Source organism: Cetorhinus maximus, chromosome 9, assembly GCF_964194155.1.
Source record: "Cetorhinus maximus chromosome 9, sCetMax3.hap1.1, whole genome shotgun sequence".
Lineage (NCBI taxonomy): Eukaryota > Metazoa > Chordata > Chondrichthyes > Lamniformes > Cetorhinidae > Cetorhinus > Cetorhinus maximus.
Window position 1 is genome coordinate 35,980,485 of NC_135887.1, and position 27,742 is coordinate 36,008,226.

General features: G+C 43.3%; 1 protein-coding gene across 26 annotated transcripts in view; it reads right to left on the reverse strand.

Moving 5' to 3' along the window:
• LOC144684561 (uncharacterized) overlaps positions 1 to 27,742 on the reverse strand; it is a 336,148-nt gene that overhangs the window by 222,425 nt on the left and 85,981 nt on the right. For all 26 annotated transcript variants that reach the window (XM_078548502.1, XM_078548509.1, XM_078548490.1 and 23 more), the window contains exons 4-9: positions 17,214 to 17,279; positions 14,245 to 14,286; positions 12,597 to 12,665; positions 7,690 to 7,719; positions 3,426 to 3,488; positions 2,627 to 2,653 (exon numbers count right to left, since the gene is read on the reverse strand). In XM_078548502.1, coding sequence (XP_078404628.1) covers positions 2,627 to 2,653; positions 3,426 to 3,488; positions 7,690 to 7,719; positions 12,597 to 12,665; positions 14,245 to 14,286; positions 17,214 to 17,279 — 297 coding nt within the window. The remainder of the gene's footprint in view (positions 1 to 2,626; positions 2,654 to 3,425; positions 3,489 to 7,689; positions 7,720 to 12,596; positions 12,666 to 14,244; positions 14,287 to 17,213; positions 17,280 to 27,742) is intronic.

Consider the following 27,742-nt stretch of genomic DNA (forward strand, 5'->3'; position numbering starts at 1 on the left):
GCCTCCTTTTTACTGCACCAACTACCATATTCTGGTAAGTGTTAAAAGGTCAAGGGTAAAATTTTTAGCTCGGCGGGTGGGGGGGCAGATGCCCAACCCGACTAAATGTAAAATGATGCGTGATGACATCAGGCGTGCGTCCCGATGTCATCGCACACTCGCGTGATATTTTGGTCGGCGGACACACGCCTGAGTCGGCAGCGCGCCTGTAAACAATTAAAAGACCCATTAAGGCCATTAAAAAGTTAATTACAATAAACTTTTCTCTGACATCCAACCTTAAGGCTGGTGGGCAGGCAAAAAAGCCAAGCGGCCTTTGCACTTTTTTGGAAACCTCATCCACGGGCAGGATGAGGTTTCTAAAAGCAAATAAATATCAAATGTAAACATTGTTTTTTCATTAATAACATGTCCCTGCTCATGTGACAGAGGGGACATGTTTCATAACATTTATAAAAATCTTTAATTTTTTAAAAAATCAGTTCATCGAGATGCCTCAGGGAGATTATGAAGTGCGCACCTGTGTGCATGCACGAAGTTTGTGCTCACCCAGCTCGCATCGCCCCCCCAGAGCCCACACAGGCAACACTCAGAGCTGCCACTCTTGTCTCATGCTGGGCGGGCCTTAATTGCCTTCCGGCCCTGATTGCGGGCGGCGGTTGGCTTCCCAACCGCACTCGCCCACCCCCGCTAAATCTACGCGCCAAGGGCAAAATTCTGCCCCAAGCCTTTTAATGAATGTTAGTGAATGGATGAGTGAATGGGTACGTGGGTGAGTGGATTGGCGGGTGAGGTGGGCTGGCTGGTGAGGTGGGTTAGGTGGGTGAGGTGAGTGAGTGGATTGGCGGGTAAGTTGGTAGGCGGATGAGGTGGATGGGCGGGTGAGGTGGGTGAGTTGGTAGGTGCGATAACGTGAGGTGAGTATGTGGGGAGGTGGGCACGGGGTGAGTGGGTGAGGTGATTTAGATGGATGAGCGGATAGGTGGGTGAGGTGTGTGAGTGGGTGAATAGGTGGGTAAGTGGGGAGGTGGGTGAGTAGGGAAGTGCGTGAGGTGGGTAGGCGAATGAGTGGGTGAGGTGGGTTGGTGATTAAATGGGTAAGTGGGTGAGCGGGTAGGTGGGTGAGTGTGTAGTCAGGTCGGGGGGGTATTTGGATGTTCGAGGATTAGTCGGGTCTTGGCGGGGGGGCAGTCGGGTGGTCAGGATGAGTGATTGGTGTTGGTGGTGGTGGGGTGGAGCGGGAGGTCAGTTGTGGAGTTATCCAGGTGGTAGACAAGGTTTTAAACTGTCTAACATTTCCTGGGTAACTATCCATCTAAGTACTGTGGATCAGTCCCAAGTCTCTGGGCAGAACTTTCAGGTTGGCCGGCGGGCGCGATCGGTGGGTCCAGGAGCAGAGGGGGAACAGACCGCTAACCGCGATCTATTCCCGACTGTGATTTCATGCTGGCTGGCCAATTAACGCCAGCCAGTGTGAAGCACGCGCTGAAATGCTCAGCGCTGCCGGAGTGGGGGCGGGAAGAGAGCAGGCGCTGACGTGAGCGCCAGCGAGCGCGGAATGAAAGCTCCTTGAAGGCAGAGAGCTGCCTCAGGGAGCTGAAGACTTCAAAAGTATTAAATAAAGATTTTAAAATCAGAACAAAAATGTCCAAGCATCAGGAACAGTCACCTGAACATATACAATATAAAAATTCTGTCCATAGTTTTTTAAAAATTTAATAATGGAAACCTCATCCCGCCCTTGGATGAGGTTTCATGAAAAATGCAATGGCCAATTGGCCCATCCACCAAACGTTAAGTTGGACGGGCCATGGAAAATCGGGGACAATTACAACTTTAATGGTCTTAATTGCCCCCTTAATTGTCGGCGGGCACGCTTCTGACTTTTGCATGCGCCTGCCGACCGAAATATCGTGCGAGTGCGGGATGATGTCAGGACGCTTGCCTGACGTCATCACATGCTATTTTACACTCAAGCAGGCCGAGCGCGTGCCCACCCGCTGACTTGAAAATTCTGCCCTCTGATTCAGAGTTGGAAACATTTGCTCAGAGTTCTGGGCAGCAAAGTGATTGCCCAATGGAAGTTTAATCTCCCTGGGCAATTCTCATGTGGGTCCATGCGTCAAGACTTTCGCAGGGTCCTAACACGCATCTTCCGTCATACATCTGGTCTCCAACGATCTGGGCACAGGGGTATTTGGGCCATTATGCCCATTTTAACTAAGAACACCCAGAAATGCAATTACAAGTGTCAGAAGTAATTTTCCAAATTCATGCTACTGGAATGAGGCCTTATCTGCCAGCCACACACGTTAGGAAGTTGCTAACATATGATTTACTATTCCTTAGACTTCTCCATTAGTGTGTGTGTATTAATATGCTAAATAAGCCTAGTGACAGCAGTGGAGTTGCTTCCATAATCTTTAATGGTGTTGAATTCTCCTCAAAAAGTTTAGCATTGGGAACCCTACATATGCACAGAATTTCTATGAATAGCATTCCACCATCATCTTTTAATTTTGTAGACGTGGTAATATCAGCATTGTGTTCTTGCACCAAGAATAATGAAATTGCACGATTAAAATCTGTTACAACATAGTAAAATCAATTAGAAGAAAAAACCTACCAGCACTATATGGGATCCCATAGCCACCTGCAATATAATAATAATGTCAGTAATACAATTCAACAATAAAATCCAAATTGGATTGGATTACACCCAGCACAGAGTCTGAAAATCAGCTGTAAAATGTAGCAAAACTGAAAGCATAGCCACGGTATAGTCATAATGCAGCATTGTGTGATAGGAGGAATTTGCAAAATGCCCTATTGCTATTCCATTAACCCTCAGATGCTGCATCATGGTTGAGTCTCAGTAGACTTTTGCAACTTGAAACAACCCCTATAGAAAGCACTAAACACTCGTAGAATCGTAGCAACAGAAGAATAAATTAACCAGCTACTAATCTATAAGAAGTTGATCTCTTTAAATATAACTATTAGAGGATCCTTTCAGTTGCTGAACAGGTGTGTGAGATTAGTTGGCTGGACTGTTAAGCTCCAAAATGGCATTGCAGGTGCCAAATCAGTGCTGTATGCTGATTGACATCATTATCTTGGCATATGGTGAGTGGCCACTGTGAACACTCTAATGCCTGCACTAATATGGCTTGTGGTGTGACTCACCCAACAAGTGTGCATGTGTGCAATGGATGCCATTTTGGAGCACTAGGGGCATTCACAGTGCACAAAAAAAGGGTGCTTACAAGTCCAATTTCATCTCTTATTTCCAAATCAAGATAATTTGCCACTCTACTGGAATCTAGCCTCAACTTCTCCAACTCTGCTAGATCTATACCCCTCACATTCTCCTCTACATGGTCAATTGCACTATTACATATGAAGAAAAAATGCACTGTACGCACCTGGTAGTTTAGGAGAGAGAACTGGATAACCAACAGGTACTCCTACTCCAAAGCCACCATATCCTATCAGAAACAAGAAGAAAACTCAGATAATGAAATCAATTTCCATGCATGGGATTAAATGTGGGCAAGCATAGCGTGTGATGGTATCTGTCTTCCAATCTAAAAGAACAAATAAGCATTTTTTAAAAAGAAGACTGGGGTTCCTTTCTCTAGAAAAGCAAAAGCTAAGTGGTGACATATAGTTTAAAATTATGAAGGAGTTTGAGAGGGCAGATGTAGAGAAGATGTTATGGAGGAGTCCAAAACTAGGGGACAAAAATATAAGATAGCCACTCATCAATCCAATAAGGAGTTCTGTGGTAGAGAATTCCATAGGTTCACCACCCTATGAGTGAAAATGTTTCTCCTCATCTCAGCTCTAAATGGTCTACCCCATATCCTGAGACTGTGACTTCTTGATATGGATCCCCCTAACAGAGGAAATATCATCCCAGCATCCATCCCTGGCAGAATTTTATATGTTTCAATGAGATCTCCTGTCATTCTTCTAAACTCCAGTGAATACAAGCCTTGTTGCTCAATCTCTCCTCATACCACAATCCTGCCATCCCAGTAATCAGTCTGGTGAACCTTCGCTGCACTCCCTCAATGGCAAGTATATCCTTTCTTGGGTAAGGAGACCAAAACTGAACACAATACTCCAGGTGCAGTCTCACCAAGGCCCTGTACAGCTGCAGTAAAACATCCTTGCTCCTGTACTCAAGTCCTTTTGCAATGAAGGCCAACGTACCATTTACTTTCTTAGAGTCATAGAGTCACAGAGTTATACAGAACAGAAACAGGCCCTTCGGCCCATCATGTCCATGGAAAGAAAATATAAAATAATTTTAAAGGGTGTTTAGGAACAGAGTGACTAGGGGTACATGTACACAAATCATTGAAAGTGGAAGGGCTGGTTGAGAAAGTGGGTTAAAAGACAACTCGGATCCTGAGCTTTATAGAGGCATAGCATACAAAAGGAAGTTATGATGAAGTTTTATAAAACTCTGGTGTGGACTCAACTGGTGTATTGTGTCCAATCCTGGGCACTGCATTTTAGGAATGAATAGAAGGCTTTAGGGAGGTGCAGGAAATATTCCAGGGATGAGGAGCTTCAGTTACATGGATAGGTTGGAGAAGCTGAGGTTGTTCTTCTTAGAGAGGGTTGAATGGAGATTTCATAGAAGTGTTCAAATTCATGAGGGGTCTAGATAGAGTAGATAGAGAGAAATGGTTCCAGCTGGTGAAACATTCGAGAACCAGACGACATCGATTTAAAGTGATTTGCAAAAGATCCAGAGACAATATGAGGAAAAGCATGTTTTTACACATAAGTGATTAGGATCCCTGAGAATGTGACGGAGGCCGATACAATCATGGCTTTCAAATGGGAATTGGATAATTATCTGAAAAGAAAACATTAACAAGGCTCCAGGAAAAAGGCAGGGTGAGGACTAGCTGAGTTGCTCCCATAGGGAGTTGGCACACACCCAATGGGCTAAATGGCCTCTTTCTCTGCTGTAGCCATTCTATGATCTTACATATTAACCTATCGTGTGGCACTTATCGATGCCTTTTGGAAATCTAAGTATACTAAAACTAGATCCCCTTTATCTGCCTGCCAGTTAAATCCTCAAAAGCTATAATAAGTTTGTCAAACACAATATCCCTTAAACTAAACCATGCTGACTCTGGCTAATCATACAATGATTTAAGTGCATCAGTAAAAATTCCCTAATAATACATTCCTGCATTTTCCCAACAACTGATGTCAGGCTTACTGGCTTGCATTTTCTCTCTTCTTCCTTTCTTGAAGAGCAGTGTTACATTTGCGGTATACACCACAATGTTGTTTTACTGTGTTAAAACTAATTTTATTCGTAGAGCAAATCAGAAAACTGCATGATATGTTCTCTGGGATATCCGAACACAAAACAGCTGATGTTTTGAAGAAAAAGTTTATAATGCAGTTCCCAAATCTTTACAGGACTATATATAAAGCAGTAATAATGCTAAAAAGATTGGAAGAGCAAATTTAAAATAAAATCATAATCAAACAACACGTACACAAGGCATCGTTTTGAAGTTTGCAGATGACACTAAACTAGGAAATGTAATAAACAGTGAGGAGTTAAGAAACAGGCTTTAGGAGGGCATATATAAACTGGTTGGCTGGTGCTCAATCTTTCTGATAATTACCAATGATTAGAGGCTCATATCTTTTGAGGAGCAGCAATCATAGTCAGATTGCCGCTCTGCTCGAACATCCCTCCTGACTTAACACTGCTACGCATTTCTCTGGGACCTTCCAAGCCTGACTTTCCGGTGGGGGGAAGACAGGACACATTCTCTTTTTATGGCACTAGCTGCCATATGGTAAGTTTAAATGTCCAGTTTGAATGTTAGTAAATGGATGAAAAGGTGAGTGGGTGAATAAGTGAATGGGTAGAGATGGAGTGCCTAGGTGGGTAGGGTGGTTAAGTGGGTAGGGGTAGGTTGGTGAGGTTGTAGGTGGGTAGGGTGGCAGGTGGTAAGGTTGTAGTTGGGTGAGGTGGCAGATAAGTGAAGTGTTAGGTGTGTGAGGTGGTAGGTGGGTGAGGTGGTAGTTGGTGGGGGAGGTAGTTGCTTTGGGTCACAAATGTAGTCAGGAGGTCAGGGGTTGGTCGGATTGAGTCGGGGATGTTGGGTCGGGTTCATGTGAGTGATTGGGAGGGTGTTCTGTAGTTACACAGGAGTTAATGTCTAACATTTCCTGGGTAACTATCTGGGTAAGTACTGCTGAACTGTCAGAAGTCTCCAACTCTAGTTCAGAGCCAGAGACATTTGTGGAGTGTCCTGGGGAGCAAGAAAATTGCCCATCAGAAATTGAAATGTCCCAGGCAATTCCGACGTAGGTCAATGTGTCAGGACTTCCAAAGGGTCCCAACATGCACCTTCAGTCATGCAAACGATCTCCAACAATTTGGAGACCAGAAGATTTGGGTCAATGTCTTTATTGTTAGTTAACTATAGTTTGAGTTTATTCAGTGCCTTCAACATAGAGAAACACGCCAATTCAAAATAATAGGCGCTGAACCAAAGGACGAGATATTCAAAGGGGTTACCAAAAACCTGATCAGAGAGGTGGGTCTTAAAATTAGCACTGGAGGTAGAGAGGTGGAGATAAGGACATGAATCTATCTGACTTATTCCATGCTGACAATAACTGAATCAAAGTAGCTTACCATACCTATTTAAGGCACATCACATTTCAAGAAACAGGAGCATCACATTTTAGTAAAAGAAAACCTTGGTTCGTATTTGTGTGTATTATGCAAATATGAATATTCATAAATGTAATAATTAGAAAGAATGTGTTGCGTTTCTCGTCCCCAGAATGTCCCAAAGCATGTCAGAGTAAATGAATTACCTGGGAAGTGTAATCACTATTTTTTGCCAGAAATGCAGCAACTAATTTGCATACAGTAATGTTCCAGAAACAAATTAGATACGTGACCAATTATTCTGTTTTTGGTGGTGCTACTCATGGGCAGAATGTTGGCCAGAACACTGGCTGCACTCTTTTCTTTAAAATATGCCTGAACAGGCATATAGGACCTCATTTTAACATCACGTCCAAAGGCTGATACCTCCCATGCTGTAGCAGTCCTTCAATTCTGGACTTGACTGAATTGTCTCCATGTATTATGATGTTCAAATCCCAGAGTATGGCTTGAACAAGAACCTCTGACAAAGGACCAGCAATGTTATCAACTGAGAAACTTGCTTAAACCAAATTAATTAAACTACTTAACCCTCGTCCAATGATCCAGGATTCCACTTACTAACTCCAGAAACCTAGTCACGAACTTGGGACTATAGTCAGTAACTCTAGGGGGTAGCAATGTTCCAAGATTTCGGCTGCTAAATCCCATGGAATATTTTGTCCAGTATTCCATTAACCAGCTCATTGTAATCACCCAATGATCTCTGATGTTGTTTAATAATTCTAGGCTAGAAATGAGCGAATGAATTAACAACATGACCAAGGCTCGATTATTTCCTGTTTATAGTCATTTTATCTACATAATTCTACATTCATTTGTAATGCAATTGATGGGAAATGGGATATATTCCAACTTCCTTATGTATAGGATGTGTTTTTAGCCATTTATTTTAAATATACTACAATTTGTAAGCGTTAATATTAAATTAGATATAGGTTAGGATAGTATATCTTTACCTGCTGGGTATCCATACTGACCACCAACACCTGCAATAACAACCAGAGTGACAAATTAGGAGTCAATACCACACCTTAAATGTCTCGTGAAGAAAGGACATCCAAAAAACGTTTTGAAAACAATATATGTTTACTGTTATCCGCACAATCTTCGAGGTTCTACAATGCAGCTGATGTTGACTGGCAATTATTTCAGCTGATAAACATAATTAATTTTTTGCATCTACATGGACACAAGAGTTATTTATTGGACATCTTGGGGAGTTAAGGTTTGATATCAAATTTTTAGTATCTTTGAGCTACAGGTCTTCCAAGGTAAATAGAATGGCCTTGAAATGTCATGAGAAGGAAACATAACTTGTCTTCTGCATTTAGGGTCTGTGGGCTAAAAAATGGATAGTGTCGATAATTGGGCATCAGGGTCATGATTTGCATCCTGCCCCATGATTCCAGTAGAGGTCAGCAGCGCACAAATTTTGCGCAATTAATTTTGATGAATGTAGTGTGGGGCCAAACAGCTCCACATTGTCAGCTGCCTCTGTGCTCAGCAGGGAACCAAATGGTGTTGTGCTCTTGCACATGGTGCAGACAGGCTTCTGTATTTAAAGGCAGTCTGTCCCTCATAAATGGAAGCTGAACTAAATGACAGGAGGTTGTTTCTGAATGCTATTGCTGCAATTCTAAACAAGGAAAATTGAACACCTGTGCAGAAAGGGGGCTCCAGGACCATGGATGCAGTGGTGGAGGTGTACAGGAAGGGATATAGCTTGGTTCTGCGGAGGCCCAGGAGATCCTTAAGGTTGTGAACATGAAGGCAGCCAAGGATGTCAATTCCTTGCATCTGGACCCAAGGATCTGACACCACAGCCACAAGAAGTCTTAATGACCTCATGTGGTGGTCATGGTTACTGAGTACATCTTCAAATGACATCTCCTATCCAACCCTCCACCAGCCTCTCATGCTGCTCGATGCACCAGACCTTCAGCTATCAGCAACCCTGAACACTCAGGACTCAGGCTAAACAAATACTTACACAAATAATGCCAGCCTCACACCCGCTTCATTGCCCTTATATATCACCAGCCATTCAGCTATGGTACATCACCCAAACACAGAGCAACAGAATCACTGGCATTCTTCCCTCTCTCTTGCAGGACAAAGTGGCACACAATAGAAGGGAGCAGAAAAGAGCCAGCCTGGGAAAAGAACACCTGCATCTCCTGAGGCCTACGGAGGAGATGGCTCTTCACATCATGGGGCTGTCTGTAAAAGAGCTAGTGACATCCAATGTCACTGAGAGCATTCAGCATGATGGTATGTTCCTGCCTTGCCTTATGCCCCTGCTCAACTCTCAGATCATCCTCATCTTGCTATCTGGCATATTGAGCATCTGTAATGGTGTGATCATGAACCTCTTGCTTCCCACCTGACTCCACTTCCCTAACCTCAAACTTTTCGCTCTGGTTTTAAGCTTTCAGATGTCCAAAAAATGCTGCCTGCCCAGTTGCAGCATCCCCAGGTGGAGAGGAGAGAGCAACACCACACCACTTATGAAGAAGGGCCTTTCACCTGATCTGGCACTCACAGCCACCAGTTCAGGTACTGGCCCTGCATGTACCTTGTAGGGATCTGCATTTGGGAGTCACCAGGCTTCAGTGAGCTGCAATCAGGCCCGGTGTGAAGTGTGGCTCAAAAGCAAAATACTGCAGGTGCTGGAAGTCTGAAATAAAAACAGAAAATGCTGGAAATACTCAGCATGTCTGGCAGCATCTGTGGAGATGTATAATGTTTCAGGCCTGTGACCTTTCATCAGTTCTTCAAGGATGCTTCCAAGGTCTGCTGATATTTCAAGCATTTTCTGTTTTATTGTTATTGCTCACTGGACGGTGAGGACACAGACCAGTCCTGCCACAGGGGAGTCAGAGAAAGACTTCAATTGGTGGAATAGAGAAAAATATTGATGGGCATGCATACCGAGATGCTGGGTACATTGGCTGGACTGCCAGACAGCCTCCTGTCACTGTCAAGGAGCTTGGCAGAGGGCATTGCACAGAGTTAGTCTTCTGTGTAGCCTCTGCTCCATCTCCCTGTCATGCAGTGGACCCAGAGGCATTGCAACCACATCCCCCATTATTGCTGAAACCTTTTGGTGTATAGGTGACCTATTTATCTGCCCTCCCTGTGAGGATGCAGCAAACCCCCATGCCAAATACTGGAACTCACCACAAAAGCTCCAGCAACATTCCATGGACACTTTGCAACAGCAAAAGCTCTTAAAAATCCCCTTACCTGTAAACTGGGTGCCTGATGCTTTAAATTACACCACTGTTGGACCCTTCTTGTAGCTGAATGCCTGATTCTTGGTGAGTGATGCACAAATTCATACAATGGACATGCATGATCCAAATTTGAGCAATGAGCATCACATCAGCCAGTAGGGCTATGGGACATCAGGAAAGCACTGCTTAATTCTAATGCATGCAGGGGAAACCCATGGGAACACCCTTCTCAAGATAGCACGCTGCATGGACCATGCCAAAAATGGCTGCCAGCACAGTCCACACCCCCCTCCAGAGGGGGATCAGTTTCTTTATGCTGGAGAGATGAAATTCACACCCTATGTGTTGTAGATGAAACGTGCTTGTGCAAGGGAATAAGTGACAACAATGACGTTAGCCATGATCGATTAAGGGGTAACTTTAGTAGCTAGGATAATAAGCATAGATGGTGGGAATAAGAAAGCTTGCCCTTCAAAAATATCAAAATCATTTGATTCCGGAAGCCTTGTTTCAGGCAATTAGTGTTGGAGTAAACAATGATAACAGTTTACATGAAAAGACTATCTTCAAAGAATTTTGGAACAGGTAAGTTACAAGGTATTATTTGTGACACACACTTTTATGGCACGCAAAATATCATGTATAAAGGAGCATGGTTTTCAATAGGTTTCCAAAAATCTCAGAAGAAACAGAAGCCAAAAGGTGGCTTTCTTTGTATACAGTTAGGATGAGTACTGTCCTTTATTTAATAAACTCTGTTCCATATACTCCAATATTAAGTATCTCATGCCTAATCAAAATGTATTGTTATGAACCAGAAAAGGAAGGAAATTGAATGAAAAAAACTGTTATGGAGTTTTCCTGATCTCCCACTGAAAACCCTAAAGAAATTATGTAAAAGCCCATTTACACAATTTCTCTGGGGGTTTCACCCATCTTCGACCAAAGATTGGGAACCCTGTGAAAATTTCAGTGGGGGGAAATTCTTTTATGTAGCTTTGTTTTCAAAGGTGCTACACAGACCACACTGATTCCCTGGGGACAAGCAGCATCACATGACATGTGTGCTGTTCTTCAATGATAGCAATAACAAACACTATGCAGACCAAAACAAAAAACTACTGCGGATGCTGGAAATCCAAAACAAAAACAGAATTACCTGGAAAAACTCAGCAGGTCTGGCAGCATCGGCAGAGAAGAAAAGAGTTGACGTTTCGAGTCCTCATGACCCTTCAGCAGAACTGAGTATAGTTAGGAGAGGGGTGAAATATAAGCTGGGAAGAGAAGTTGAGGGGGCGTTGGTTGTAGGGACAAGCAAGCAGTGATAGGAGCAGATAATCAAAAGATGTCACAGACGAAGGGATCAAAGAGGTGTTGAAGGTGGTGATATTATCCAGTGAAGCCCAACGCAAACTGGAGGAACAGCACCTCATCTTCCGACTAGGCACTTTACAGCCTTCTGGGCTGAATATTGAATTCAACAACTTTAGATCTTAAACTCCCTCCCCCCATCCCCACCCCGTTTCTTACCCCTCCCTTTTGTTTTTTTCAATAATTTATATAGATTTTTCTTTTCCCACCTATTTCCATTATTTTTAAATCTACAACTAATACCTTGTCAGTCTTTCCACCCCACCCCCACTAGAGCTGTACCTTGAGTATCCTGCCATCCATTCTTAATTAGCACATTTTCTTAGATAATATCACCACCTTCAACACCGCTTTGATCCCTTTGTCTGTGACATCTTTTGATTATCTGCTCCTATCACTGCTTGCTTGTCCCTACAACCACCCCACCCCCTCAACTTCTCTTCCCCCCCACCTTAAACCAGCTTATATTTCACCCCTCTCCTAACTATACTCAGTTCTGCTGAAGGGTCATGAGGACTCGAAACATCAACTCTTTTCTTCTCCGCCAATGCTGCCAGGCCTGCTGAGTTTTTCCAGGTAATTCTATGCAGACCACGCAGGTACCTTCAGCGCTGCCTGCCGCGGTAGAATCTATACAAGTCTACATGGTGCTGCTAGAAGTGGTGCTAAGCTAACAGAATAGTATTTGTATGAAGCTGTTTCAACTCCAATTCACTTCTATCATCTACTCAAGCTGTTAAAGCTAAAAGCTAGTAAGAATCACTGTAAAGTGAAACTTCTCCAGAAGTCTCACTCTGTTCACTCTGCTTTGCTCCAGTGTTAGATTAGGCCCCAATTCGAGATGCATTTACAGCATAACTAAAGAACTGATACAAAAAAGACAATTCATACTAATATTAATAATTGGTATAGCCCAATTTCACCCTTGGATAGTATAACCTAGTGCAAATGGTGCCAGGTGTGTTTGCGCCTTTTTGTGTTGATTGCTATATCTTGTAATGGTATACGTCAATCTGATTTTATAATACTCGAAAATATTACCTTAACACTAGAAAGAATATCAGATATAAGAGCTTATATTTCACCTCATTTCTATATTTCCTCAGTTCTGATGAAGAGTCATATGGACTCGAAATGTTAACTGTATTCCTCTCCGCAGATGCTGTCAGACCTGCTGAGTTTTTCCAGCTATTTTTATTTTTGTTTCAGATTTCCAGATTCCACAGTATTTTGCTTTTATATAAAAATTTTATTACCTGGCTTAGCTTTCAAACCATTTCCAGTTGGTACACCGGGAAGCACACCCAGCCCATGATGTCTTGCACCTCAAAATATAACACAAAGTATTTCACGGAAATGTACTGCTTCATTTTTTATAATTTCAAAAACAGAAATACATTGCAATTTGCTTTAAAAAGTAAACTATTTTGTACTTAAAACTACATTAAGCACAATTTTAGCTCTGACTATTGGGCATCAATGGGGTGGTAGTGGCCCTAAAATCAAAGTACTACAATCACAGTTAAAGTCCTTTCTAATCCTACACGTTGCCATTTTGTGTAGCACATTTATAAAGGCAGCCCAGATGGGAGCCTCATTAAATTATGCAAATTCTTGTCTTAAGAAGTATATAGGCTACCAATTGCAGTTTCAAGGTACAAATCAGCACCCAGCATGATCTGTCCATTTGTACCAGTGGGTAAGCAGACTAGTCAATGTTTCTTCAAGGAACCAAGGGGAAGGAAGCAGAGAAAAATAATACTGAAGATTCTGAGGTTCAACTGCTTCAAATGTTTCTTTTACAGGAGTAAAATTCATTTTCTTTGGAGCTTCCATTTAGGGTAAGGGGAAGAGAAAGATGAACTGGGAGGGGAATAATAACAAAAAAATAATAACGCAAATGTGAACTGTAAAGGATGAGAAATGAACAATAGTGTCAGCATGAATTTAGGAGGCGTTTAGAAAGTAAAATGTTTCTATGCCAGTTTGACAACTTGACGAAGGATTTAACAAATCAAGCTTAGCAAATCAGCTTATGAATTCATATCTCAATAACCTGTAAGTTATGCCAATAAAGGTGTGAAGTGCCCTGCATTTTTGTCAGAATTACAGTATAGAAGTGTCATAATGTTAAATACAACCTGTATCTTAGGTTGTGCAGTACTGTCTCCCACTTCAATTTCAGATTAGCTATATGCCACAGAACTATATTCAGAGTTTCTTTGTTTTGCCAGCTTTCTAAAGATTTTGCTAATACAGCGCAGTGTCTCAAATCTGGCCGTCCAAAAACCAGAGTCGTCTGAAAACTAGACATTCTTAGAAAGGGCCTTGCATCAATTTTACTCGAGTAAAGTTAAAAAAAAATTACCTGGCCAATTCAACTAGGTGGTGCATTGGCGCGATGTGGCACCTGACTAGTTATCCCCTTTGCTGCTTGTGCACCAGTCTATTCCCACTCTCCGAGCGACCCTTGCCCTCACCTGACCCCACTTGACCCAAACCACCTATGGCTGAACAGACCAACCTGAAATCTGGAAAGATTTGAAATCCAGCATGGCCTCAATCCCCAGGTTGCTGATTTTGAGACACTGTACCTACATTCCACATAAAAGTCAATGTGTAATGAACCATAAGTACAGTTAGAGTTCAGAGTGAGCAAACTGTTATTTCAAACATTGCTAATTGGCTCCAAAGAAAATGAATTTTACTCCTGTAAAAGAAACATTTGAAGCAGTTGAACCGCAGAACTTTCAGTATTATTTCAGTGTTGCCAATGAAAATGAAAGGTAAAATGAAGATCCCTGAGACCACCCAACCTGTAGGATTACCAGTGACCGATAAACCACAGGAATGGTACTGAGGGCTACAATTATTGTACGCACACATAGTATTATCTGTACATACCTGGATATGCCCCTGGCACACTGGCACCTGGAACTCCGGCACCTGGAACATTATAAAATTCATAAGCTTAAAAACCATGTTGTTTCTGCATTTTAAAAAATCCTCAAACATGTTGTCACTTCCCAAATCCATGCCCGCCTTCCCCGGAGCTCCATGTTGAATCTCTCCAATTGATTTCCACCCCTGCCACAAACCAAAATGGCTCTTATCAAAGTCAAATGACATACTATGTGGCTATGACAAAGGTAAATTATCCCTCTTTATCTTTCCCAACCTTTCTGCAGCCATTGACATGGTTGACCATGCTGCCCTACTCCAAAGCCTCTCCACCGTTGACCAGCTAAGGGAGATTACATTCTCCTGATTCTGTTCAATCGTAGCCAGAGAATGACATAGAAACATAGGAACATGGGACTTAGAAGCAGGAGTAAGCCATTCAGCCCTTCAAGCCTGCTCTGCCATTCCATAAGATCTGGTTGTGGTTTCAACTCCTCTCTCCTGTCTGCCCCCAATAACCCTTGACTCCCTTGACAATCAAAAATCTATCTAACTCAGCCTTGAATAAATTCAATGACCCAGCCTCCACTGCTCTCTAGGGAAGACAATTCCATGACTAACAGCCCTCCGAGAGAAAAAATTCTCACTTCTGTCTTAAAAGGGAGGCTTCTTAATCTTAAACTGTGTCCCCTAGTTCTAGTTTCCCCCACAAGAGGAAACAACCTTCTGGTATCCACCCTATCAAGTTCCCTCGGGATCTTATATGTTGCAATAAGATCACCTCTCATTCTTCTAAATTCCAATGGGTATATAGGCCCAACCTATTAAAGCTTTCTTCATAAGATAAGCCCTTCATCCCAGGGATAAGTTGAGAGAAAAATCTCTGAACTGCCTCTAACGCAATTATATTCCTTTTCAAATAAGGAGACCAAAACTATACACAGTACTCCAGGTGTGGTCTCACTACGGCCCTGTACAGTTGCAATAAAACTTCCTTACTTTTATTTTCCATGCAATAAATGCCAACATTCTATTTGCCTTCCTAATCACTAGCTGTACCTGCATACTACCTTTTTGTGACTCATGTACCAGGACAGCCAGCTCCCTCTGTACCACGTACAATTGCTTTTCTTTCGATCCCTGCACAGTAACTTTTGGCTTCCCCCAAAGATCTATCCTTGGTTCCCTGGTATTTCTCATCCTCATGCTGCCCCTTGGCAACATCATCCAAAAACACAGCACAGTACAGCACAGTTACAACACCCAGCACTACCTCACCATCATCTCTGTCAACCTCTCCGCTATCTCAAAATTGTCACACTGCTTGTCCAGCATCCAATATTAGATGAGCAGAAATTTCCTCCAACTAAATATTGGGAAGACTGAAGCTATTGTATTCAGTTCTTGCCACAAACTCCATTCCCAAGCTCCACTTCCATCCCTCCCTCTGGCAACTGTTTGAGGTTGAACCAGACTGTCTGCAACTTTGGTGTCATGTTTGGATCACGCTGAGCTTCAACTATGTATAAGAACATAAGAAATAGGAGCAGGGTAGACTACACGGCCCATTGAGCCTGTTTCGCCTTTCGACAATTCATGACTGATCCTGGGCTTCAACTCCATTTTCCCACCCACTCCCCATATCCCTTAATTCCCTGAGAACAAAAATCTGTCTATTCCAGCCTTAAATGTATCTATGTCCTTATTAAGACTGTCTACTTCCCCTCTGTAACATTGCCCAATTCTTCCCCTGCCTCAGCTTATCTGTTGCTGAAACCCTCATTCATGCCTTTGTTACCTCTAGTCTATTTAATACACTCCGAGCAGACCTCCCACATTCTACCATACATTGATTTGAGATCATCCAAAACTCTGATGTCTGTGTCCTAACTTGAGCCAAGTCCTGTTCACCCACCAACCCTCTGTTCGCTGATCTTCATTGGCCTCCAATGAATCAATGCCTTGAATGTAAACTTGTGACTCTTCTTTTCAAATCCCTCCATGGCCTCGCCACCTTCCTATCTCTGTAATCTCCTCCAGTCCTACAACCCTCAGAGATATCTGTGCGCTTCCAATTCTGGACTCTTGAGCATGTCCAATTTTAATTGCTCCATTATTGTGGCTGTGCCTTCAGCTGCTAAGGCCCTAAATTCTGGGATTGCACTCCTAAGCTTCTCAGTCTCTCTTCCTCACTTTCTTCCTTTAAGAAGGTCCTTAAAACCTACCTTTTTAACCAAATGTTTGGTCATCTTCCCTAATAACCCCTTATGTGGTGTTTTATAATGCTCCTGTGAGGTGCAATGGGGCATTTTATGATGTTAAAGGTGCTGTAAAGGTACAAGTTATTGTTGTTTACAACTAGCCTGTCTGTTACCAAGAGCCAAAGTGGATATCAGCATTTTCTTCCTAGAGTTCTGCATTACAATGTTTATTTTCAAACCTTACTTATATGACAATTGATAAATAACAGATCTCAAGCTGGGCACATATTTCCATCCTCATTAGTTGTATAAGGACAGACAAAGAATAGTAGAATACATGGAAATAGTGTGATTACGTAGCATTGCTAGCAATATTGCTGAAATATAATTGGCACTGAATGATCTAGCAATGCCAATAGGGTAATCAGTTTCTAGATCAGACTTTAGTATCAGTAGAGTATATCAGAATTTCACCTTCGCAGCATAAATTCAACAGATGTTTTTTTGGGTGGTTATTTCTATATCTTGATTTGGGAATATCTAATCAACGGCAATTACTCTAAGTCTGCACAACTAAAATGAATAGAATACAGATATGTTCGCTCAGTGCAAACTTTTAAAAGTATGGGATGTATAGGTGAACAGACTACAACCCTGAGTAAAATATGGGAGAAAAAAAAGCATAGAGTTCAAAGAGAAAAAGAGCACAGGCTAAGACCTCAATAAAGAGAGAAGAAAAATAAGCCTCCCCAAAAAGCAGAGGACTCTTACCTAAAATTCCAGCTCCTGGTCCAGCCTGGTAGGGGTATGCTGCTCCTGGAACGTAGCCTGGTAATCCTGGAATAAAACAAGATATAAAGTTTAATCTGGTTTATTTAAATAAACATGACCAAAATAGAACTTGCATGTGTGTTAATATGAGGGCATGAATTGCAAACCCTGAGATTAAGTGCATTCATTGAACACAGCTGCTCATCTCTCTCAAGTTGCAGAATTTACATCTAGCATAGACCAGAGTTTTCTTTCTCATCATCTGGGCAGAGCTACACATGCCACATGAAGAGATATTTGGAGAGAGAACAAAAAGCTTGGGCAAAAAGAGAGGTTCTAAGGAGCTCTTAAGCAGTTGAAGCCACATTCACCAGTGACGGAAGCCCCTGAGCGATTAAAACTGGGAATGCACAGAATTGGGGGAATGCAGAAATCTCAAAGAAATATAGGAGTGATGAGGTAATGGAGTAGGGAGTGACAAGGCTGTGGAGGGATTTGAAAAGAAGGGTGAAAATTTTAGAACTGAGGTGTTGTGGCCAGGAGCCAATGTAAGTTAGCAAGCACAGGGAGAATGGATGATAGGGATTTAGGATGCTTGCAGCATAGTTTTGAATGAGCACAAGTTTGTGTAGGGTGGAAAATGGGAGGCCAGCCAGGAAAGCATTAGGCTAGTCATGTCAGGAGGTAACAAAGGCATGGATAAAGGTTTTAGCAGCAGCTAAGCTGTTGCAGAAGGGCCAGTTAACTTAGGCGGTTAAGGGGCATTGTCAGCGCAGGTTCAAGCCCCATACTTGCTAAGGTAGTTCTTGAGGCCTGTTTCTTCCGCTTGCCTCATTGTGAAATCATGGTATCATTGAGCCTTGATTAGTAACCTTTGGAAACTGAGGACACTACAAGAAGAGGGAGAGAAGCTGTAGCAGGAGCATAATCAGGTGATGCTATGTATGTGAAGTAGGCAGTCTTGGAAACAGAGCAGATATGTGGTTGAAAGCGCACCTCAGTATTAAATACAACAATAAGGTTGCAAACAGTCTGGTTCTGCCTCACATAGTAGCCAGGGAGAATACCTCAATAATATCAGCCCCAAGTCTTTTCTTCTCCTGTATAAGCATTTGCAGTTTTTTCACCTACGCCTCATAACCCTCAAATGCCTGGATGTCTTTTTCCTAATACCACAGCCGGAACTGCATGGTACGTTGGGTGGGACCAAACCAGCATTCTGCACATTCGGTGCAATTCCTGAGATTAAGGTTGTTTTCCTCTGGTTACATAAGATTTCATTTATTGTGTTTCTACTGACATACACCATGGTGGTGGCTTCAATGATCTATCCATCAGTATTCCCAAATTCCTTTGAATTTTATCCTGTAGACTAAGACCAATTAGCTTGTATTGCTAGTGATTATTTCCCTTTCCCAATCTCATGGCATTTGCCACTTCTCGGCCAGTTTCCCAATCTATTTAAAGCCTACTTAACTTGATAAGCCCTAATTGCTTGTATTTCTTCTGAAATTTTATAACATATTGTTTTTGTTCCCACTTCCAAATTATTTATGTGCAGTGTAAACAGCCTTTTTACAAAATATTTCTTAGGATCCAATAAGCAAGAAGATCTTTCAATGCAACAGTCAGGTTAATCTTTTGGTAGACCTTTAAGATGTGACGCTGTATGTGGATGAGGCAAATATCAACTTATTCATGGAATTTATAAAACTGCTAGAACTAAAGACCCTGAAGGAATTTCCTATTACTTAATCAGTCCAAAATTCACAACAATTAATGATCTAAGATTGAAAACACAGTGATAGGAATAGTTGCATGCCATACTCATCCACAAGGAATCACAGCTGGGGTTTATGAATAAGTGTTTTTGACCATATACAAGTCAGTTAGCACCTATATCAAAACTGTATAAACTGACTAATTTTTGAGTCAATTAACCTGACATAGTCTAGCAAACAATTCTTTATTAATTTTATAATAAAGAAAGCCTGAATTTTACCTTCAGCTACTTCAAAACTGTGAATAAAATTTTAAATTCTTCCTATGGTTATCCTCATATGGTTATTTGTTATTGCCAGTTATGTGATGCAAGAAATTATCCATCATTCTGCTCAGGTGATCTCACCTGAACTATGTCAAAAGGATTTACATATGAACATAAGAAATAGGAGCCAGCTCCATGTTTCAAAAAGATCATGACTTATCTTCTACCTCAACTTCACCTTCCCAATTATCCCCTTTTCCCATAATTCCCTTACTACCCAAACATCTATCAACTTCTATCTTGAATATACTCAAAGACTGAGCATCCACAACCCTTCTGGGTAGAGAACTGCAAAGATTCACAACCATTTGAATGAAGGAATTTCTCCTCATGTCAGTCCTAAATGACCGACCCCTTGTTTTTGAGACTGTGACCCTACCAGGGGAAACATTTTCTCAACATCTATCTACCATGTCAAACTCCTTGAGAATTTTAAATATTTCAATTAGATCACCTCTTACTCTTCTAAACTCCAAGGAATAGAGGCCTAATCTAAAGATAGGAACCAGTGTAGTGAATCTTTATTGCACCCCGTCTCAGGCAGGTATGCTCTTCCTTAGGTAAGGAGGTCAAAACTGCACACAGTAGTCCAGATGTGGCCCCACCAATGCCCTGCATAATTGTACTATGACTTCTTCACACAAAAACACAAGAAATAGGAGCAGGAATAGACCATATGACCCATCGAGCCTGCTCCGCCAATCAATACAATCATGGCTGACCTTGGGATTCAACTCCATTTTCCTACCCACTCCCTTAAGCCCCTAAGAGACCAAAAATCTGTCTATCCCAGCCTTAAATGTATTCAATGATGGGGCATACACAACCCTCTGGGGTGGAGAATTCCAAAGATTCACAATCCTTTGAGTGAAGTAATTTCTCCTCAGCTCAGTTCTAAATGATCGCCCCATTATCCTGAGACTGTGTTCCCATGTTTTAGACTTCCCCCCACCCAGCGGAAATAATCTATCAGCATCCACCCTATCAAGCCCCTTCATAATTTTGTAGGTTTTAAAGAAATTGCCTCTCATTTTTCTAAACTCCGGAGAATATAAGCCTAATTTACTCAGTCTCCCATTATACTACAACCCCCTCATCCTCCCAGGGACCAATTTAGTGAACATTCGCTGTGCAAGTATTCCAATGCAAGTATACCCTTTTTTAAATGTGGAGACCAAAACTGCACACAGTATTCTAGATGTGTCTCACCAAACCACTGTACAATTGTAGCAAGACTTCTTTATTCTTGTAGTTCAATCCCCTTGCAATAAAAGCCAACATTTCATTTGCCTTCCTAATTGCATCCTGCACCTGCATGCTAACTTTCTATGTTCCTCGTATGAGCACACCCAAGTCTCTTTGAACGTCAACATTTATAAGTTTCATATCTTTTTAAAAATATTCTGCTTTTCTATTCTTATGACCAAAGTGAATAACTTCACACTTCCCTACATTATACTCCATCTGCCATCTTGTTGCTCATTCACTTAACCTGTCTATACCTCTTTGCAGCCTCTCTGTGTCCTCCCAACAGGTTACCTTCTCACCTAGCAAACTTTGATGCATTATTCTCGGTCTCTTCATCCAAGTCATGAATATAGATTGTAAATAGCTGAGATCCCAGCACTCAGCCTTGCGGCACTCCACTGCCAACGTGCCTGCCAACTTGAAAATGTATTGTTTATGTCCACTTTTTGCTTTCATTCGTTAACCAATCCTCTACCCATGCTAAAATATTATACCCAATTTCATGAGTCCTTATCTTGCCTATTAACCTTTTGTGTGGCACCTTGTTGAATGCCTTTAGGAAATCCAGGTATACTACATCTACTGGTTCCCCTCTACCTACCCTATTATTTACATCTTCAAAAACTCCAATAAATTTGTCAAACAGGATTTCCCCTTAGTAAAACCATGTTGACTTGTTCTAATCATACTATGGGCGGAATTGTCCCAGATTTGCATTAAGTGCTGTAGCAGGAGTGAAAAAAAGCCGTTTTACCCACAGGCCGCAATGACAGTTTTTCACACTGTATCATCCTCTTCCCAGCATGTCCTGCGTCATTAATAATGCTCTCAAAGGAAACACTCCGGGTCGCTGGTGGGCAGACTCGCTATGCCGTGACCTTAGCGCTTCCTCATTCTGGGCGTCATATTTAAAGTGCACCAGAGCATAGCCTACTTCATGTCAACAGGCCAGGACTGTTCCAGGCAACAGATGACACTGAAAGCAAAGAAGAGGGCAGCCCCCAAACTCAGTGATGCCTCTCTGGGATACCTGCTCGATGCAGTGGAAGGCCGTCATGATATCCTCTACCCCTGCTTTGGCCACCGGAGGTCCACCAGAGTCACCATTCCGGCCTGGGAGGCTGTGGCAGCGGCAGTCAGCACCATTGGAGCACAGAGGTCAGCCATCCAGTGCAGGAAGTGGGTGAATGCTCTCATCCGTTCCGCCAGGGTAAGTCAATGACCTCATTACTCTCAACTCACACACTCACAAATCCACCACATATCCACAGGGATCTCACACCTCAAGGGACAACACCACTAACTCTCACACACACCCTCACATCTCCATCAGGCACATATCATCTGGAGCTTGCATCCTCATTCTGTCCATGGCTCCACTCACTACACAAACATTCTATGTTGTGCCATGCATCCTGCTCACACTCTCTCCATCTATTTCCATGCAGGAGAAGCTGGCTCATAAGAGCAGGGAGCAGTCCCAGACTGGGGGTTGAGTGACCCACATTAGGCCCCTCACTTACTTTGAGGAGCATTCCATCGTGCTGACTGATGAGGATGTGGACCATGCCTGTGGTGACAGTGAAGTCAGCGGCAAACACCCACATGAGGATCCCGTGCCACACCGTCCTTCTCTCAAGGTAATTATGAGTGCTCTCTCTCCTGCTTTTCATTCTGCTGTCATGCACTAATTATCTCTACTTTAGTTCACAGAGACCTCTGCCAAATGACCGACACCCTCGGCCAGTCAGTCCCTCAAGTCCATCCAGTGAAGAGGGCACCTCCTCCAATGAAGAGCTGGAAATAAGCAGCATGGAAGACCCGTCACAGCACTTATCGACACTGTCCACCTGCGCAGAGACACACACCTTGGTGGGACCTAGATCTAGAGCAGGTTCGGGTTCACAACCTGGTGGTCAATGCATGAAGAAGTGTCTGAAGCAGGAGGAGGCAGCTTCAGCCGAGTTCCCCGACACTTGGAGGACTACTGTGGAAGAAGCACCTGTGGTGTCCAAATCAGATGACAAGCCTATAGATTCGGCCTCCCAACTCATCCTGGAGAGTCAGCAGAAGGCAGGGAAACATCACACAGAGCTGCTGGAAGCCCTCAACAGAGTAGCATGTGAGTCGGAGGAGCATGTCAGCCTGCTCTCTGATGAAGTGGTGCCCACATGTGCACGCATGGAGGTCTCCATGGGGAGGATGGTGGACACTACGGAGACCATAGTCCAGCAGAACGCGGAGATGCGCGCAAACCTGCACTCTATCACGGTAGCCATGGATGAGTTCCTGCAGTGACAATGTGAGAGGGAAATGGGGCACCTTGACATCCCTCCAAGTGCTCCTTCCCCTCAAGGAGTCAGGCCGGGCCTTCGGGCACCCGAAGGGAGGAAGAGCAGCAGCTGGACACCCCTGGGACATCCACTCAGAAATCTCAGAAGCTATCGCTCCCTCTGAACCCCCTTTGCCTGCGAGTCCCTCAACTCAGTCCCCTGTCACTGCAGAGGGAGCAGCTGGCCCACAGGATGACAGCCAAAGCAAGTTGGGGCCCTCAAGACGTCGGCTCTCCAGAGGATGCATACCGAAGTCATCAGAGGCAATAGGCCCAACCATTGCATAGGCTATCTCCTTCCCTGCTGCAGGTGTCAGGGCAGCACCTAGAAGAAGTGGTAGGCCTAGAAAAGTTAAGAAATTCTGATCCCAAGTGGTTTCACAGGTGAACACATGTTGTCACTTTATAATCTGAAAATATATTCACTTTCACTTAATAATGTGTAATGTTGTCTTTCAGCTTTATTGACAGGCTTTGTGAGCACTCCCACTGCATCCCCAACCCCGCCCCAACAGCAGTTCAACTGCACACAGCTGGACCACGAGTGATTCTGGAGGGAGAGTGTGAGCCTCGTGCAAGCACTCTCCCACACACACGGAGCTTTCATCCATCACACTCACTGTACTGTCCCAAGCATTTTCAATACTGCCTGCTGGTGTTCTCTTTCAGTTGTCCACTTTAGCTGACCTGCATCTCCACCCACCCCCTGACTGCACCCCCACACAGCACCTGTGCCCATTCAACACGAGGCTCTGCTCACTTTTGATTTTGACAGCCATTGTTGTGGTCAACAATACAGTCACCCAGGTCCTTCCCCCCCATCACAGTCCACCCCGGCATCACCTTCCATCTCCCCATCAACATCTAGCAACCTGAAGCCTTTTCAGGATGTCCAGGTGAACATGCACATTCACTACCTTCCTGAAAATCCCACCCCCATGTATATTGACCTCTCTGACCTCCACCTTCCCACCCCCAGGGTCCTTGTCTGCTCCCAAGTCCCCACCAACCACCCTTGCCGTCCCTTCTACCACTACTGATGCACCTTCACCCTCCCATGCTACTGGCTCCTTCTGCCCCCTCTCACACTTACCATTCCCTCCTGCCATGCCCACCCTCAGTTCCCTCCAGAGGAGGCAGTCATTGACTCCACAGACTCCTCCCTTGCACATTCACCAGGACACCCCCCCTTACTCCCTCCTCCACCTTCACTCCCTCCTCCCCCCAGACACCTTCTCCCCACCGAACTCCCTCCCTTACACCTTCCTCCTCCCTTAGACCTACCTCTCCACTTGCTGCATTCTCCCCGTTACATCCTCCTCCCCACGTACTCCCTACTTCCCCTCCCAACCTCATCTCCTGACACCTTCATCCCCCCCTCCCAACCTCAACCCACAACACCTTCTTCCCCCCCATCCCACCCTCACCCCACCTGGTACACTTTTCTCTTCCAGTCACAACTAGGCCTTCCCTCGCCCCACCCCTTGCCGACCATCCGTAGCTGCTCATGGCCAAGACCATGACGCTCTGAAGCAGACCCAAAATGGAACCCTCCGACCCACCCAGAGCTGCTTCGTGGTGGAGCCAAGTCCATGAGAATCCACCCAGCATGCAATGCACATGTTCCTCCAGGATCCGGTAGCTGTAGGACTCCAGCATCTTCTTCTCCTCGGATGTCCGCAATCTGAGCAAGGCCCTAAAGGCCTAAAGGTGAGTCCCAACTTCTGCACGTCTTTGCTTGTCTAGACATATTCTGGGCCAGTGTGTTTTCCCATTGGTATAACTGTAAATCGGTTATGGGGGGACGATTCCAGTTGAGCCTTACTTTGCATCCCATTGCCGGGATGCAAATCAGGTTCTCACTGGCCTCCAGCAGGATTTGCATTCCACCATGACGGACACCATTGGATGATCCCACTGTGCTTTCACGCTTGCATGAAACCGATTGCGGCCCCGCATGCCAAATTGTCCACCATGACACCCGTTGCCAATGGAGCCAGACGATTCTGCCCATTTTTCTAAGTGCATTGTTAAAACTTCCTTAGGTTCTAACATTTTCCCAACAACTGATGTTAGGCTATCTGGTCTGTAGTTAGCTAGTCTGTAGTCTCTCTCTCTCCTTTCTTGAAAAATGGTGTAATATTTGCTAACTATTCTGGGATCTACAGAATTTTGGAAGATCAAAACCAATGAACTGACTATCTCTGCAGCTACCCCTTTAAAACCGCAGAGCGCAGATCATCAGGTCCATGGGTTTGCTGCCATTTATTTCTATTAACTTCTCCAGCATGGTTTCTTTTACTTATATTGATTTTTAAAAATTCCTCATTCTCACTAGACTCTTGGTTTCTCCATTATTCCTGGAATTTCTTTGCATATTCTACCATAAAAATAGATGCAAATTGTTGTTTTATGACTCTGCACCATTTCCTTATTTGTCATTATTCCTTGTTACAAGGTGTTCAGAAAAGATAGGAAAGGGAACAAAGGAGGAGGGTTGGCGTTTTTGGTTAAGGAGAGTATTGCAATACTGGAGGAAGAGGATGTGTCAGAGGATTCAAGGACAGAATCGATTTGACTAGAGCTAAGGAACAAGAAGGGTGCAATTACATTGCTTGGTGTATTATATAGACCACCAGCTAGTGGGAAGGATATAGAGGAACAAATCTGCAAGGAAATTACAGAGAGGTGTAAACATCATAGAGTAGTTATAATGGGGGACTTTAATTACCCATATATAGACTGGGATAGTGGTAGTGTAAGGGGCAGTGAGGGACAAGCGTTCCTAGATTGTGTTCAGGAGAACTTCCTACAGCAATACATGTCCAGTCCAACAAGAAAGGAGGCACTGCTAGACCTGGTTCTTGGGAATGAGGTGGGGCCAAGTAGATCAAGTGACAGTGGGGAACATTTAGGGGTCAGCGATCATTGTATCATAAGGTTTAGGATGACGGTGGAAAATGACATTGGTCAATCCAAAGTAAGAATAATCAATAGGCAGAAAATGGACTTCAATGGGGCAAGAACAGAGCTGGGCTGGATAGACTGGAACCAAAGGTTGGCGGGAAAAACAGTAGCTGGACAATGGGCTACCTTCAAAGAGGAGATGGTTTAGGCACAGTCCAGGTATGTTCCCTCAAAAGGGAAGGGTAGGACAAACAAATCCAGAGCTCCCTGGATGACAAAGGAGATAGAAATTAAGTTAAAGAAGAAAAAGTGTGCTAACGACAGGCATCAGGTGACAAGTACAACTGAGAACCAAGCTGAATACAGAAGGTTCAGAAAGGATGTAAAAAAGCAAATACACGAAGCAAAGAGGGATTATGGAAAAAGACAGCAGCTATCATAAAAGGAAATCCTAAAGTATTCTATGAGCACATTGTAGTAATTATGGTTTTATTTAGTGTACAATGTACCTTTAAGAATAATACTTGTTAAAGGAGATCACATGATCTGTAGTAATCAATGGGAGAGTAGCACGGATTACCTCAGCAGAGGTATAAGAAAGAGTTGGAGTTGAAAGCACACGAGTAGTTGCTAGAATATATTGTAAATAAACTTTAAGGTTCCAGAAAAGAAGTGTCTGCTGATCAACTCTATCATTCATAGTATAACTCAGCCACCCTACAATAAACTAGTGATGAGGATAAAACAGGATTGAACAGAAGAAATCAAATTAGAAAGCAATCAGCACTGTACCTCGCCCAGTGATTGTAAGTAGCAAGCTCCGTTAGAATTGAAGAAATTGTCCTCTCTCAAAATGCCACAATTTGGTAGAATTGATACTTTTGAACCAGCCACAGATGATTGGTCTCAACACATAGGATGCCTCACGATCTTTTTTCAAGTGAACAGGATTACAGGAGAAGAGAAGAAACAAGCGATCTTCTTGAGTACTTATGGGAACAAAACCTACAGCCTGATTCGAAGTCTGAGGGCACCCAGTGCCCCAGGTTCGAAGAATTTCAATGAATTGGTGGACCACATGAAGGGTCACTTTCAACCAAAGCCCTCAGTCATGATGCAGAGGTCTAGGTTTAATTCACGAAATAGAACCCTGGGTGAGACAATTGCATGCTACGTGGCAAAATTAAAGTAGCTAACAGAACATTGTGAGTTTGGTACAACTCTGAATGACATGTTCAGAGACCGTTCAATGTGTGGTGTGAAAGAGGACTCTATTCAGAAAAGATTATTGTCTGAAGTGAAACTGGATTTCAAGTAGGCGCTAGAGATAGCACTGGCCATGGAAAGTGCTGTAAGAGATTCAAAAGCAATACAGGGTGCGCAAAATGGTACCGTCTTCCACATTGGGGGGGAAACCTCAGCCGAAAGAGGTGCAAAAATTCCAGACTCCACCAAGAAGCAGGAAATAGTCCCTGCCATTTGAAGAATAAAGAAAAATAACTTAGCCACAAAATGGAAAATAATTTTAATAGAGGTGGAAACAATCCGTCTATTAGCGATTGGCAGTTTAAAAAAATTGTATGATACTATTGTCACAGAAATGGACATATGATGAGGCAATGCAAGGAAAGGTTCAAGCAGGCTTGTAAACAAAAGAAGAAGACCAATGAAATCTACAATATAGAAGAGCCTGAACACAAATTTACTCATTGTTTAACCTGAAAGTTTGAAAGACAGAGGCAATATTTGTCACAGTGAAAGTAAGTGGCAAACCTGTTAGAATGGAAGTGGACAGGGAGGTTTTCACTGCAGTAATTGGGGAATATACCTTCAGGTATTTGAAAAATGGTGAACATCAATTAAGTTTAGGAGAAATAGCCGCCAAGCTAAAAACGAAGAGATAAAAACAAAAAACTGCGGATACTGGAAATCCAAAACAAAAACAGAATTACCTGGAAAAACTCAGCAGGTCTGGCAGCATTGGCGGAGAAGAAA